General features: G+C 45.0%; 1 protein-coding gene across 1 annotated transcript in view; it reads left to right on the forward strand.

Annotated features, from left to right (window-relative positions):
- Positions 1 to 15052, forward strand: part of Gucy2c (guanylate cyclase 2C) — a 71133-nt gene that overhangs the window by 21804 nt on the left and 34277 nt on the right. Inside the window, exons 7-11 of the mRNA XM_027429909.2 lie at positions 380 to 497; positions 3007 to 3142; positions 5139 to 5224; positions 7428 to 7539; positions 11942 to 12023. Of these exons, the coding sequence (XP_027285710.1) occupies positions 380 to 497; positions 3007 to 3142; positions 5139 to 5224; positions 7428 to 7539; positions 11942 to 12023 (534 nt within the window). The remainder of the gene's footprint in view (positions 1 to 379; positions 498 to 3006; positions 3143 to 5138; positions 5225 to 7427; positions 7540 to 11941; positions 12024 to 15052) is intronic.

Consider the following 15052-nt stretch of genomic DNA (forward strand, 5'->3'; position numbering starts at 1 on the left):
GGGAAGGAGTCATCAGTGTGGTTAATTTGGTATAATGAATTTTCAGTCAACTGTACTGGCTTTCCTTGTGACTCCTGCCCCAGGGACAAATGGTTAAGTTTAAAGAAACAATGTGAGATTCAAAACAAAACCTAACATGCTCAACTTGAATTCTGACAAGGGATTCTGTTGGGTGTTTGTTAGCATTTTGAGATTAAGTCGAATAGTGTAGTTTTAAGGGTAAGTCAATCACATTAAGGTAAGAGCTAATGGGGTGGTCAGCGGAGAACAGACTGAGAAGTAAGTGATGGCCATCCTAGCTACAGCAGTTCAGTTGTGTTATAATGTGTCCATCCCTGTTGGGTGCTAATGTAACAAGGAACCTGTGCTTTTACTGCAGTAACCATTACTTTGAGGACGGCGTCACAGCTCCTGAATATATGAACAATGTTCTTGTTCTGACACTGCCTCCTCAGAACTCCAGCTCAAACTCCTCTTCCTCTGAGCGGTTTTCACCGGTAAGTTAGTTATAGTGTGTGTGTGTGTGTGTGTGTGTGTGTGTGTGTGTGTGTGTGTGTGTGTGTTTACGTAAGTATTCATTAAAGGTAACGCAGGGCAAGGTAACTAGTCTCTTATTTGAACCCAGATTCTTATATTTGTAGGTAATTTTTTGCATGTGTATATGGGTGTGCATATGTGTTCAGTGTGTGTGTGTGTGTGTGTGTGTATGTGTGCACATGCATGAAGAAGCCATGGTGGATATTGTCTTCTTCTATTGATTGCCACTTTTTTATTATTTTATTTGTGTGTGTATATGAGAGAGAGAGAGAGAGTGAGTGCCATGTGGGTGAGAGTGCTTGCAGAGGCCAGAAGATGGCATCGGATCCCTTGGAGCTGGAGTTATAGGCAGTTGTGAGCTCCTGGGGTTCTTAGACCTGAACTTCGGCCCTCTGTAAGAGCAGCCGGTGCTCATAACTGCCGAGCAATCTCTCTGGCCCTCTGTACTTTATTTTTTGAGGCAGGCTCCGTCAGTGGACCTGATGCAGACATCTCTAGAGCTCACTGATGCAGCTGAACCAGCTGGCCAAAGCGCTCCAGGGATTCAGCTGATCCTAGCCCTGCACTGGTCCCAAAGCTCACCTACCAAGCGCTGGGATTACAGGAGTGTCCCGCGACACCCAGCCCTTTCATGGATGCTGGGGATCTGAACTCGGGTTCTCTCGTCCTTTATAGGAGCCACCTCCTCAGCCCCTGCAAGCACATTTACTAATTCCATTTCACTCAGTAGATGTCACTGACTCCTGCTATGTGCAGAGCTTTTGCAAGCACAGGCACCAAACCTCATACTGTAGGTCACTGTGTGAGGCTCTAGACCATGAGAGCAGCAGACACTTCCACATCATCGGCTTGACAGTCCCCATATGGGAATGTAGGAGGAGGAGGAGGAGGAGGAGGAGGAGGAGGAGGAGGAGGGGAGGGGGAGGAGGAGGAGGAGGAGGAGGAGGAGGAGGAGGAGGAGGAGGAGGCTTTGCTACTGAGAGTCAGTCTCACACTTAGGAGAAGTAGAAATTAAACAGCATAAAGTAACTACAGAGGTACCAGAAAGTTCTCTCTATCCTAAAGCAATGCTCTCCTGTGGCTAGTGCCCACATTCCTTGTTTTGAAATAGATACTCTTAGGTGAAGACATTACAGTGTCATCCATCAGAATGAAGTAGTCGACCATTGTCCAGAGACGTGCCAGGAGAATGCTAATGTATTGCGATTGTCTCAATATCCTATCTGGTTGGCACTTGTCCCAGAAAGAGGCCTCCACTTCCCATTAAATCATGGTCACCTTATTATATTGTGAAGATCTGATGACGTGCTAGACTCTGCCAATCACTGAGCTTTAACTGGATTCAGTTTGTCATCTGCCTTCTGTTCTCAGCTGAGAGCAGTTTGTGGTAAAGAAAGGGGGGGCAATCCAAAGACCCCCCCCCAAACAACTTTTCAATGGCAAGAGAAGGGCAAGTCCCTAAGTGCTGTAAGGACGTGTGAACATCACTCCTTCACCTAGACCATCTGTTCCAAGCGCTCCAGTTCACGGTAGCCCCTTTAATGCAAGGTCTTAACTGGGTTCTGTTCATCCCATGAAATGACGACTTTTGTGGGCTCTCTACATAGGTCAGTAGATAAAGACACCTGCCACCAAGCCTAATCAGTTGATTCTGACCCCAGGGTCCCACATGGTGGACCCTGAGTCCCAGAAATTGTCCTCTGACCACTATATGCAGCTCCCCAACAAATAAATAAATATAATGAAATGAAATGATGATCTCGGCACAAGAAATTTTTTTCCTGTTACTATTTCTATGAAGTGTAGTTCCAGGTGCATCGAGCTTGAGTTGAGTCTTGGCTCAGGCAAAGGGGGTCCAAAGAACTTGAGGGAAAAGAACCTATCTGGTTCAGGGGGGCAAGCACGAGTTTTCAGTTCATAATCCTGCAGCAGCCATCTTATCGTGGATGCAGAGCAGAGGGTGAGGTGCTAACTCGCTTATTATTTTGTCAGGACAGATGTTAGGGGACTGGAATGATGCTCTGTCAGAACCATCTTCAAAGCGCATTCGGCGGTATCAACCAATCAAAATTCCTCACCTCCCACGCTGGGGACTGAGGCAGGGTTTGTTTTCTGGGATTTGGTTTTCTCTTTTACATTCTGAAACATTAACTTCAAGCAAATAGTATTTCTTCGTGAAATCCTAGAAGCAGAAAAATGCCAGATATTGACTTCCTGAGCTACATTGTGTATTCCTCCATCATAAGAAGGAAGGACAAAGGTCTCTAAAGGCCAGGTTCTTGCTTTGTGATTCCATGAGAAAGCAAAATTGTGACAACAGAGCACTGACCCAAAGAGGTATTCCCCGTCTCCTGATGTTGTTTTATGTTTCCAGTTACTCACTCATCCCAAGAACGTTTTTGCTCCAGGCTCCAGACCAGAAACCCACACCCATTTTCCCATTAAAAGATTTTTTTCTTTCTCATTCAGGGAAGAAATGACTTTTCTCTGGCTTACTTGGAGGGAACCTTGCTGTTTGGACACATGCTGAAGATATTTCTTGAAAATGGAGAAAATGTCACCTCTTCCAAATTTGCTCGTGCATTCAGGAATCTCACTTTTGAAGGTACTTGGTCTCTTTAAGAGCAAACAACAGGGCTGAAAAGATGGCTCAGAGGTTAAGCACATTGACTGCTCTTTCAGAGATCCTTAGTTCAATCTCCAGCAACCACATGGTGGCTCACAGCCATCTGTATTGAGATCGAATGTTCTCTTCTGGCATGCAAGCATGCATGAGACAGAATACTTTAATAATAAATAAATCTTTAAAAAGAGCAAACAACAATAAAGTTGAAGAAATTCAGACTGCCCGGGCGGGGGTTGTGGGAGACCAAGAGAGGCTTCAGCCTTTGATGCTTCAATTGCTAAAGACCCTGAAAACTCAATTGGAGGAAATGTCATCGCATAAACTTTGCAGGAAGCTGTGATGCATATAACTGGACTTCAGTGTATGCTGCTGACTTGCATACCCGTGGGAGTGTTGCAGAATGGGCATGTAGCTTGCAGGCTGTATTCACAAGCAGCCTTTCACAGAGTACTGTTACATTATAAGTAGCCGTGCACTCGCTGCCTGTGCTTGGAGATTAACAAGAAGAGAAATGCTTGCAATTTATTTTTGTTTTTCAAATTGGCATCCAAAATATAATTGTGTGTTTTAGTACAGTCTCTTCTCCGCTCATCTCCTCTGTCTCCTGGTCTTCCAAACCCACCCTGTGGCCTGTCCCCTAGTCTCCTTTCTGCTCGCATGTCACAGGCTCACTTTTGTCATTTTAGTGGACCTCTTTATATCGTGATAGCTCTCCCCCACCTCCCGTGTTAAGCCTCTATTTTCCAAACCCCTCGTGACAATACCACTCAGTACAGCATGCGCCCCCTCCCCCGCCAGCTGCTGGACTGACAGCCCCTTCCTTCATGCATTTCTTGAAACTCCCCTTTCATGTCTCAGGGCTCAGGCAGGGTTTTAAAGAGATTTCAGTGTAAGAAATTATCTTAATCTTGCCCTAGGAAACCTTTGCCTGAGCCAATGTGAGCCTCTTTCTGCAAGGCAGAAAATGATTAACCATCTTTCTGAGAGCTGTGCCCGTGGTTTCCACAGGGAGAGGTGGAGATGGTTTCTGCTCCCCCAAAGAAGCAGGGAGAGACATGTACTGATAGCCCGTGTGTCCTGAGTTCTTCCAGGCACTTATGGAGTCATAGCCATGGTCACAGCCAAGTGTCCCAATGACCACTGTCACAGGCTCAGAGCCAGGAGACATGTATTTGTCCTAGTTCGGTCATTTATCACTCTGCAGCCCTGAGAAAGTTTCTTACTATCTCTGAGTCTCATTAAAGTTATTTCATCAATAAGATAGGAATGGTCTCATGGAGAGCAGAAAATGGCAAATGTGTGTGATTCGTTTAGCACAGAGCTAGTGTCTAGCAAACATGAACTAAGTGTTGGATTTAAATTTACATTTATTTACTTGGGGTTGTACACACATGTGAACATTCATGTGTGCATGCCACAGGGTGCAGAGGGCACAGGGTGACTTGTGGGAGTTGGGTTTCTCCTTCTACCAGGTGGAGATTGAACTTGGGTTCTCAGAAGCACCCTTCCCACCTGAACTGTCTCGAAGCCCAGATGTTAGCTCTTATGTTGAGCATGTAAACATTTCCCACCTAACCGTATGTTCTGTATGGTCGGTCTACACTGCTATTATTTTGTAGATGGAAAGTTGAGATGTAAAAAACTTAAGTGTCTTGTTTCAGTGTTTTAACCAAAGAATGATAGTGAAGCAATTTTGTTCTTTGTGCAATGTGGACTGTGCTGTGCCCCATACACCCGCTGTGCAACTGACTTAATAAATATGCATCATGGACAATCAAGCGATTTATTAACCCACCTTATCCTCAATGAAAGGGAGAAGATTTTCCTTCTAAATGAACATCTCCTGTAAAAAATACCCTTCACAGGGCTGTCTGATAGGAACATCATAGGATTTGAATCCATTTTACGCTCTCAATCAGGATCCTACTGGTGTCAGCCAACCATGTTCTCCAGCATGTCCTCTCTCTCCCTTTAGGCTTTGCAGGACCTGTGACTCTGGATGACAGCGGTGACATTGACAACATAATGTGTCTTCTGTATGTGTCTATGGATACCAGGAAAGTATGTCTGACCCCTTGTTAGAGAATGTGGGGAGATGAGACTGGGTGAAGGATAGTTAACCTGGACCAGGGCCGACACTGAAGGAACTAACAGGATTATGTTGGAAAGCTAAAGGTAGATTATTGTTTGATGTTGGGCATAGGTGCTGCAAGAGAGAGAGAAGCCCAGCAAGATGCTCAGCCTTCACTTTCCAAAGAAGCAGAGGGGTATAGCCTTCTTAGAAAAGACCAACACCCAACTAGCTCCACTTACTTTATTCAAACATATACAAGGTTAATAGGGGCTGGGAAAGGTTCCAGTTAACAAAGTCATCTTGCTGTTGGTGCCCGTGAGAGCAAACAACCCACATGAATCCCAGCCCCTTTTGATTACGATTAGCCATAATCAAAAAATAAGAACTCCAGGTCTGCCTGGAGGATCTTAGGACCATGGTCGGCGCAGCTGCAAGCTCTCATGTGGCACCAAGTTCAGACTCTTCCAGAGAGACAACGTTTCTTCAAGATTTAAACAGTCTCAGAACAATTTCTCAGCCTCTACTGATTAACCCAAACATAGACAAGGCTTTGTTGAAACATTTCCCTCAAAGACAGATATAGCAGACTTACTATATATTTCACTTAAAGCCGGACATAAAGGCTTTATTTACATATCACTACAGTGGATCATTTCAGCTTTCTCAGTTTTTATATTTATATTCCACTTGGCGTAGCATTCCCTAAGTGTGTTAACCCATAGAACCTTGAGTTAGAAATCAACTTTCGTGTGTGTGTGTGTGTGTGTGTGTGTGTGTGTGTGTGTGTGTATGTATATCATACTAGTTAGTGATGGAGTCAACGAAAAGATAACAAGCTGCTGGCCAGTATTTGCTAAAGATCATAAATCAGTTTTACAAACTAAAGATTTCGAAGAGATGTCTCTCTCCATCAGCACTGCCACGAAACTTGAGGACCGCGTGGTCCCTCAGACAGACACATGAAAGTGCTATGATGCAACCCTTCCACTTACATTACACACCTGTCTTCTTCACGTCTATGTTAGGGCCAGCGCTGAATAGTTTTATGTCCACTTGGCACGAGCGATAGTCATCTGAGAGGAGGAAAACCCAATTAAGAGAATGCCCCTGTAAGATCGGGTGTAAGCAAGCCAGTAGAGCATTTTCTTAATTAGTGATTGACAGGAAGGTACCACCCCTGGGCATTTTGGTTCTGGGTTCCATAAGGAAGCAGGCTGAGCAAGCTATGGTGAATAAGCCAGTAAGCAGCACCCTCCGTGGCCTCTGCATCAGCTCCTGCCTCCAGGTTCCTGTCCAGTTTGAGTTCCTGCTCTGACTTCCTTCAGTGGTGAACAGTGATGATGACGTATAAGCCAAATAAACCCTTTCCTCCCTGAGTTCTTTTGCTCATGGTGCTTCATGCAACCATGGAAACCCTGAAGAGGACAGAGCCTCAGAAGGGAAGCAGTGTGTCTACTCCTCTCAGCTGTATCTCCCACACAGAGCTTTCTATCTGGTACAGAGTTCATGGCCAATCAGTACTGAATTTAAAAAACAAAACAGCTGTCTTTATTCCTTCCAAAGCAGTGCCCATATAAGCTGTGAAAGGCACTGTTTGAGTCAGTTAAGAAGTAGTCAGTGAAAACCTTTTTCCTACAAGAGGTCAGGTCCTGACAAAACTGGTACTCATTTGTAAAATGTTCCAGGGTGGACAGCATGACAAGCTTAAGTCATTCATGAATATATATGTTGACATTGCTTTTGAGAGATCCCTACAATGGCAAATGTGAAAATTACAGAAAAGATGTTCACCCTGAGAAAGGGGCACAAGAAATCTCAGGCAGCATTTCATAGAATTCACATTTTTGTTACTATTTTGGACCTTTACTGGAATGCTATATTTGAGGCAGCATTATCAGTATCCGCAACAGAAACTCAAGGCTATCCTGTAGTAATGTTTCCATTAGCAGACGAGTTCAAATGAATACTTTAATCACAGAGGCCTAACTAGTGACTGGAAATCATGGCTCACACTTGTAACCCCAGAATTTGGGAGGCTGAGGCAGGGGGATCAAGAGTCAAGACTTGGCTACGATATTGAGATCACACACACACACACACACACACACACACACAGTCAATCTCATCACAAACTGCTCTAAATGTTTTCATGTTTTTCTTTTCTTTCTTTTTTTTTATGCCCCAACACAGTATGAGATTCTTATGGCATATGACACCCATAAGAACAAAACTATCCCAATGGCTACGAACCCCAACTTCATCTGGAAGGACCACAGGCTCCCTAATGACGTTCCTGGGCTGGGTAAGACATCCTTACTGGGTTTTCTTTCCCCAGTGTGGTTTCCATGTAAGCTTTATGGAGTAGCTTGTTTTTCTTTTCTTCTCATCTCATGTAGGCTTTCTGAGCTTGTAAATGTGGGTTTTACAAGCCCAGTGAGTTACATAAATAGAGACACACTCTCATGTAGCTAAACCCTGTTGTAAAGATGGATCCCATATAAGCAGGTCCCCTAGAAAACAAAGACACAAGATGGGCAAAATAGAAATAGTCATAGGAATATGTGCTGTACTCTGTATGCATTTGAATGCAACAGACTCAAAGAACACTCTCTACATTCCAGCAAGGGATATTTACCCTATCAGGTTGAGAGATAGTTGGTGACCATGGCCCTGAAAGCCACCTCCATTCCTTCACAGGAGATAAACAGGTGACAATGATGGCAACACACAGGAGATGAGGTTCTAAAAGCCTTAACATGGTTTGCCCTGCCTGTCTGAACAACACAATGACAATGTGGGACATTAACCCTTCAGCAGGGAGGTCAGGGGGCCTCCACAGACCATAAAATTCAAAGAACATTCTGTCTGTGACTGGCTTGGCCAGTACATCTTTTAGACAATGATCTTAAATTAGGACACACAGTTATACTCAAAGACATGAAAATACCATTAATGGGTTCCTAGAAACTTACGATGTATTCTTAAATTGAACACCATGCAACCAGCTGGAATTGACTCTTTGCAAAGAATTTAAGTGATAGGAAAAGTAGTAACACTGAAGAATAGAAAAATGCAACTCTTTATTTAACAAGACCCTAATTTTGTAGAAATAGAACCAAAAAGAAATACATAAAATTTCAGAATTAGCTACCATTGAGTAACAAGAACCTGAAGGAATTTTTCCCTTTTTCTTATTTCTGAATTTTCAATTCTTTTCCACAATGTTTATATTCATTTGTCACTTTCTAAAGTATTAAAAACTGAGTTAGAAACATTTCCACTCTGGCAGTGCTCTGTGGCCAGGAACTGGAGTTTGATCTGCTTTTAAGGGAGCATCTGATGGGCTTGTTCGTGTTACAACTACAGCTGTCTCAAGTGTCTTTTGCTCTGTGACTCTTGCTAAGTGGAGATGACTGACTTAAAGCTGTAAGGAAGGTGTGTATGTGTGTATGAGGGGGGTACTTCCTACGGAACAGAAGATAACCCAGAGACCACTGCAGATTTAAAGCTGATGTTAAGCTTTGCACATATTATCCCCAGAGGTGTCTTCATGCTTCCAGGTTTTAAACCAGCACTTCAGCCATCTCTGCCTCTCTGTCCCTGTGTCTCTCTGTCTCTGTCTGTCTCTATTCCTGTTTCTCTCTGTCTCTCCTGCTCTCCCTCCCCCATTCTCCCTCTCTCAGTAGGGGAGAGGGCTCAAGATGGCTCAATGGGCCAAGTGCTTGCCAAGGGACCTGAGGGACACACACACACACACACACACACACACACACACACACACACACACACACACACACACACACACACGCACACACAGTGCCCGTCTTAAAAAAAAAAAAAAAGTTTCATGCACAGGTGTGCCTCTGTGACCCCAGGGCTGGAGCAGATGGAGGCAGGCAGATGCCAGCCAGCTCCGGGTTCAGGAGAGATTCTGTCTCAAAAATATAGTGGCAGGTGATAGAGGAAGGTATTCAGTGTTGACCTGCACATGAGAGGGGAGAAAGGGAGAGAGAGAGAGAGAGAGAGAGAGAGAGAGAGAGAGAGAGAGAGAAGTGGAGAGGAAGGGGAGAGGGGGAGAAAGGGGGAGGGGAGAAGGAGAGGGAGTGGGAGAGTGAGGGGGAGGAATTTATCTTTTTTCACAGGCTCCTGCAATTAAATATGTAAATAGGTAAGAATATATCTGTAAATATAGTTCTGCTATGGACCCAGCACTAATACATACTGTTGATTGGGAGGAGAATGTCACTTCCAGGGGAGCATAGTCGAAGACCATTGTGTTAACATGAGTCCATTTGTTTTTATTCTGTAACTAAAAGCTTCTCCCTCTGTTTAAGGCTGGAGTTCCCTCCACCTGTACTGACATGTACATCTTACATTCATTGTCGAGCCGGCGTGACTATAATAACTGTAGTAGCCACTAGAGGGCAGCAGCAGGTTTGCCTTTGCAGTAGTGCGAGCCTGACTTAACCAAGAAGCAGAGTGAAAACTACAGTTAGCCAGGTGCCATGGCTCGCATCTGTAATCACAGCCTTGGAATTCTGAAGTGGGAAGACTGCCCTGGTGTTGAAGCAATCCTGTGCTACAAAGTGAGTTCCAGGCCAGCCTGGACTACAGAATGCCACCCTGCCTCAACAACAACGAGCCTCTTTAGTTTAAGTAGTCTGCGTTTAAATACCTAATTATGGCAATTATATCCAGCACAGTGAGGTGCTCATTTTGTAGTCAGAGAGGGACTGAAGTGACCTGAGTCCCTCAAACTCATGCTCTGGTATGGAGGTGTATAATTCTACACTGCGGGCATTGTATTTCTTCCACAGGCTTGTTTTTTTGTTGTTGTTGTTTTGTTTTTGTCTTTTGTTTTTTAGTTTTGTTTTGCTTTTTGGTGTGGGGCTAGGGGTATGTTACAGTAGGAGTGTGACGGTGGTGGGTATGGTGGCAGTGCCCACTGAAGTCATGTATAGAATCCATCCAAAGAAAGATGGCCATGAAGGCCTCAGCCCTAAGGTTTGTCTGCCGAGATGAGAGGAGAAATGAGCAAGGTGATAAGCAAAGCCATGCACTTGCAAAGCAGCATTCACCAAAACGTGCTCCGGTTTTTGCCTCGTGCTAAATCTCTGCTTGCGGGTGTGAGAAGGAGAGGGAGAGAGGGGAGAAGAGAGGAGGGGAGGGGAGGGGAGAGGAGAGGAGAGGAGGGGAGGGTTGGGGAGGAGAGGAGAGGATTAAAACATGTAACATAAGTTTATTGTAGAGGAGTTTCTTAACATATTTTAATATTTGGGCACCTTTTTCTCATCTCAGTAAAATAAGGAAGGACAAACTTATATTCAAATTGTTCATCCACTTAAAATTAATAACTCATGAGGGTTGCAGATGAGCGATAGACACTGGGCTGATGCCCGAAGGATTTTGTGTGTCCTGTTGCCATGTTAGAGATTCCTGGGGGTGGGGGGAGTACGTGCTGCTTTAACGGGAGAATCTATTGTCTCTTTTCCTGGAGTAACATGCACGATTCAGAAGTGAGTGCCTTTTCTTAAACACTTTTCCCTAAGCGTGCTGTCTCTCTCTTCTCTCTTCTCTCTCTCTCTTCTCTCTCTCTCTTCTCTCTTCTCTCTCTCCCTTTGCTATGAGAAAAACCATGTCTTCTTGACCATATATGCATTGTCTCCCAGCTTCTTACACACTTTGTCTCTCAGCCGAGTCCTTTCACTGAACCCACAGATCTTCCAGCCTAGAGGGGAAGCCCCACTGCTCTTGTGAGCCAGGACCATCCTAGGAGGGTTTGTTGCTGTGGACTTCTCTCTCCGTGCTGTCCCCTTGCATCCTCAGATGTCCCTCCACTGCTTCCTTGAGTTAGATTCCCATTTCCTGGATCCCACTTACCCTTCTGAAAATCTATGAACTGACGACACCTACTCAGCACACACACACACAGACACACACAGACACACACACACACACACACACACACAGACACACACACACACACACACACACACACACACACTACAACAAATAAAATCACATTATCGTCTTCCCTCAATACTCTAGAAAGCTCCGAAAGGAATAGCATGCAGTGTTGTGGTTTCTTAGAACACGTGCCCTGCATTTGAAAATAGCCACCTTTCTTCCTGTAGAGAACCTCCTTAGGCACACAGGCCTGGAGAATGGTAGGTAGGCTTAGATCCCTCCAAATTGTGTGCGTTGGATACCACTTAATGTTCTTATGACAGCAGAGCTGCATAGCTGTGCCTGTTTCATGTACCTATAACCCTACAATCCTAGCACACTAAAGGGAACTAACTACAAGTGATGCTGCAAGGAATCCTTTGATTGGTTGTTTGCTTCTGTTTTGTTTGTTTGCTTGTTGTTTTGGTTTGGTTTAGGTTTTTCAAGACAGGATGCTTTGTGTAGCCTAGATGGGTCGTGAACTCATAGAGATCCGCCTGCTTCTGCCTCCACCATCTGGCAGGCACCACTACCACCCGGCTAGGTATCCACTTTTCCTGGGCACACACAGCAGCTTTCTTCAGAGCCTGGGAAGGCTGAATGTTTATCACCAATGAAGAGATTAATAAAAGATGAGGAGTTTTCAAAGGGGCTCTTCCTTCCCCTGTCCTCAAAGTACGTGACAGCAGAAGCTTTGGGATGCTTTGGCACCTATGTGTGGTCCTGCTAATGCATTGTCATTGCCTTCCTTCCCACAGGTCCTCAAGTCCTGATGATTGCTGTCTTCACACTTACCGGGATCGTGGTCCTGCTGCTGCTGATAGCTCTCCTGGTGCTGAGGTACCGCCTTCCCACAGGCTTTCCCCCTGTGGGGAGGAGAGAGGGGACAAGTCTGGTGTCCCCTGGCAATGCATGATGCCAAAGGCAGACCCGGGATCTTGAAGGAATTTGCATCAAAATCGGTGTCAAAGGCAGAAGCTGATAAGGGTAGATTAGAATCCCAAATCAAGGGATCTGCCCGTGTGAGGTCTTGTGTGTGCTCAGGAAGATGGCAAACGTGCCGAGTGTCCAGATGTCCACATTATAAGCAGTGTGTGACTAGCTAGCTAATTACAGAGATCCGTTGGTGCGTTGTGAAACATCATAGACTTGTCGTACAGAATAGTGTGGAGGCTGGAATAAGCTTACAAACCATCCATGTCGAGCCGGGCATTGGTGGCACACGCCTTTAATCCCAGAACTAGGGAGGCAGAGGCAGGCAGATCTCTGTGAGTTCGAGGCCAGCCTGGTCTACACAGCGAGTTCCAGGATAGGCTCCAAAGCTACACAGAGAAACCCTGTCTCGAAAAACAAAACAAACAAACAAACAAAAACATCCATGTCACTAGGCTTGGTAGTCCATGTTTGTAATCCCAGGCTAAGGCCAGAGAATGTAAGTTTGAGGCCAACTTGCACGATGCAGTAAGACCCTGTCTCAAACAAATAAGCAAAAACAATAACAACAAAGAAATGGTCTCCTCCAAATGTCAAGTGCATGAGGAAAGAGAAACATAGACTCAGTCCACCAGGTGGTGACAGGAACAGCCCAGGCAGCCTGCTGAGCATCAGAGCCATGGTTTATCTGCATGACTTGGGCACAGCATGTGCCCAACTGGAGACATAGGACTTGTTATTTATCTCTTGACTCTATAGGCATGCCAGCTTCTGCCTGTACACACTAAATAGAATATTCTTTCTCAACTGTGCCATCAGGACATCCTAAACCAAGTAGCAGTTATCTGTATATGTCACACACATTGGGAAAAGTGTCGCTGGACTTTCTCATAATGTAAGTGTCCAGCCTGTAACACGGCTTTCTCTGGAGAGGGGTCAGACTGACTGCTTTGCTCTGAAGACAGAGTTCATGTCCTGAAGCTGTGAGACTCAGAACTCAGGAGACCGTCTACAGTGGGACCATTTAATTTAGTAAGGAAAAAAAAAAAAACCCAAATGGGATGATCAACTTTTCTTGGTGGAAAGTTAAGAGATGAAACAGGAGATAGCCAGCCCGGAGGTGGTGGCGCACGCCTTTACTAGTCCCAGCACTAGGGAGGCAGATGCAGGCGGATCTCTGTGAGTTCGAGACCAGCCTGGTCTACAAGAGTGAGTTCCAGGACAGCCTCCAAAGCCACAGAGAAACCCTGTCTTGAAAAACAATGACAAAAACAAAAACAACAACAAAAAACAAAACAGGAGATAGCCGATGTTGTCTCTAGGCCTGGAGGCGGAAGCAGGGGTTCCTAATGGCCAGTCTCAATAAGGAGGCCTGGCTGACAGCTCTGCTTAGCCCAAGAGTCTCCTGGGCTCAGACATGACAGGCTGGTAGCCTTCCATGTCTTGATCCTCATCCGACACACTCCTCTGCTGAGGGTCTCGGCAGCTGGTCAGTGGCACGCCATTTTACACATACTTAATAAAGAAAATTCAGAGTAAGGTGGAGGCAGAGGGGAAAATTTGAGCATTCTGTTTAGGGGACATTGAGAAGGGAATAGCAAATGACCCTGAGAATGTCCGTCAGAGTTTGGTAAATAACAAAGAAGTAAAGATAAATTCAGGGACACACAAGTAGGTCAACAAAACGACTGAGAAGTGTGACAGGGTGGAATTACAAGCCAGCTGGGATAGTTGACTTTCCATCCAAAAATAAAATCAAAACGGCCAAGTACAATATACAGAGATACAGCCCATTCTGTGTGGAGCTGCAAGTGTTAAGGTCCTACAAGAGAAAACCAAAGTTCAAAAGTTAGAGAGATGGGTACAAGCGGCTTTACGAAGAGTAGTTCTGGGTTGAGATCAAGAAGAAAGTCATAGAAGAAAAATGAGTAACTATGCCAGGACAAAACTAAAATTTTCTATACAACAAATTAAATAGGCAGTGACATAGAAGAAAGTATTTGCTACACAAAAGGAGACAGGATTTGTTTTTTTTTTTTCATAACATAAATAAATTCATATAAGGGACTGGGGAGATGGCTCAGTGGGCACATGGAATTGTGTGAGTATGAGGATCTGAGTTCAGATTCCCAAAGCCCGTGTGTGGTAGTTTGGATGGAATAGGCCCCTATAAGCTAATAGGGAGTGGCATCATTAGGAGGTATGGCTTTGTTGGAGTAGATGTGGTCCTGTTGGAGGAAGTGTGTCACTGTAGAGGTGGGCTGTGAGGTCTCATATACACTCAAGATACTGCCCAGTGTCTCAAACCACTTCCTGTTGCCTTCTGATCAAGATGCAGCCAGCACCATGTCTGCCTGCATGCCACCATGTCCCACCATGATGATAATGGACTGAACCTCTGAAAATGAAAGCCGCCACCTCAATTAAATGTTTTCCTTATGAGAGTTGCCATGGCCATGGTGTCTTTTCATAGCAATAGAAACCCTAAGACACCATGTAAAGCCAGGGCCAGTGTGTATCTGTGACCCCAGCATTGTCACAGAGAGATGGGAAGGGGAAACAGGAAAAGTCCCAGATGCTCACAGGCCATAACTCGGGGTGCAGAGCACAGCAAGAGCTCCTGCCTCAAACAAGTGAAAGTGAGGGTCGGAAGCCAAGGTGGTCCTCCAGTCTCCACAAGTACTCTGTGGCGTACACATGCACACATGAAACACACACACACACACACACACACCAATAACCAATCTACATATACACTCAGTCACACAATCGCCAACACACACACACACACACACAAACACACACACACTCCAATCCACACACACACACACATGCTCAATGCTCTCTTACACATACATTACCCCCACCAATTCAGACACACACTCACATATACACATGATCACACACACAATACACACACTGACACACACACATCA

This window comes from Cricetulus griseus, chromosome 8 (assembly GCF_003668045.3).
Source record: "Cricetulus griseus strain 17A/GY chromosome 8, alternate assembly CriGri-PICRH-1.0, whole genome shotgun sequence".
Classification (NCBI taxonomy): domain Eukaryota; kingdom Metazoa; phylum Chordata; class Mammalia; order Rodentia; family Cricetidae; genus Cricetulus; species Cricetulus griseus.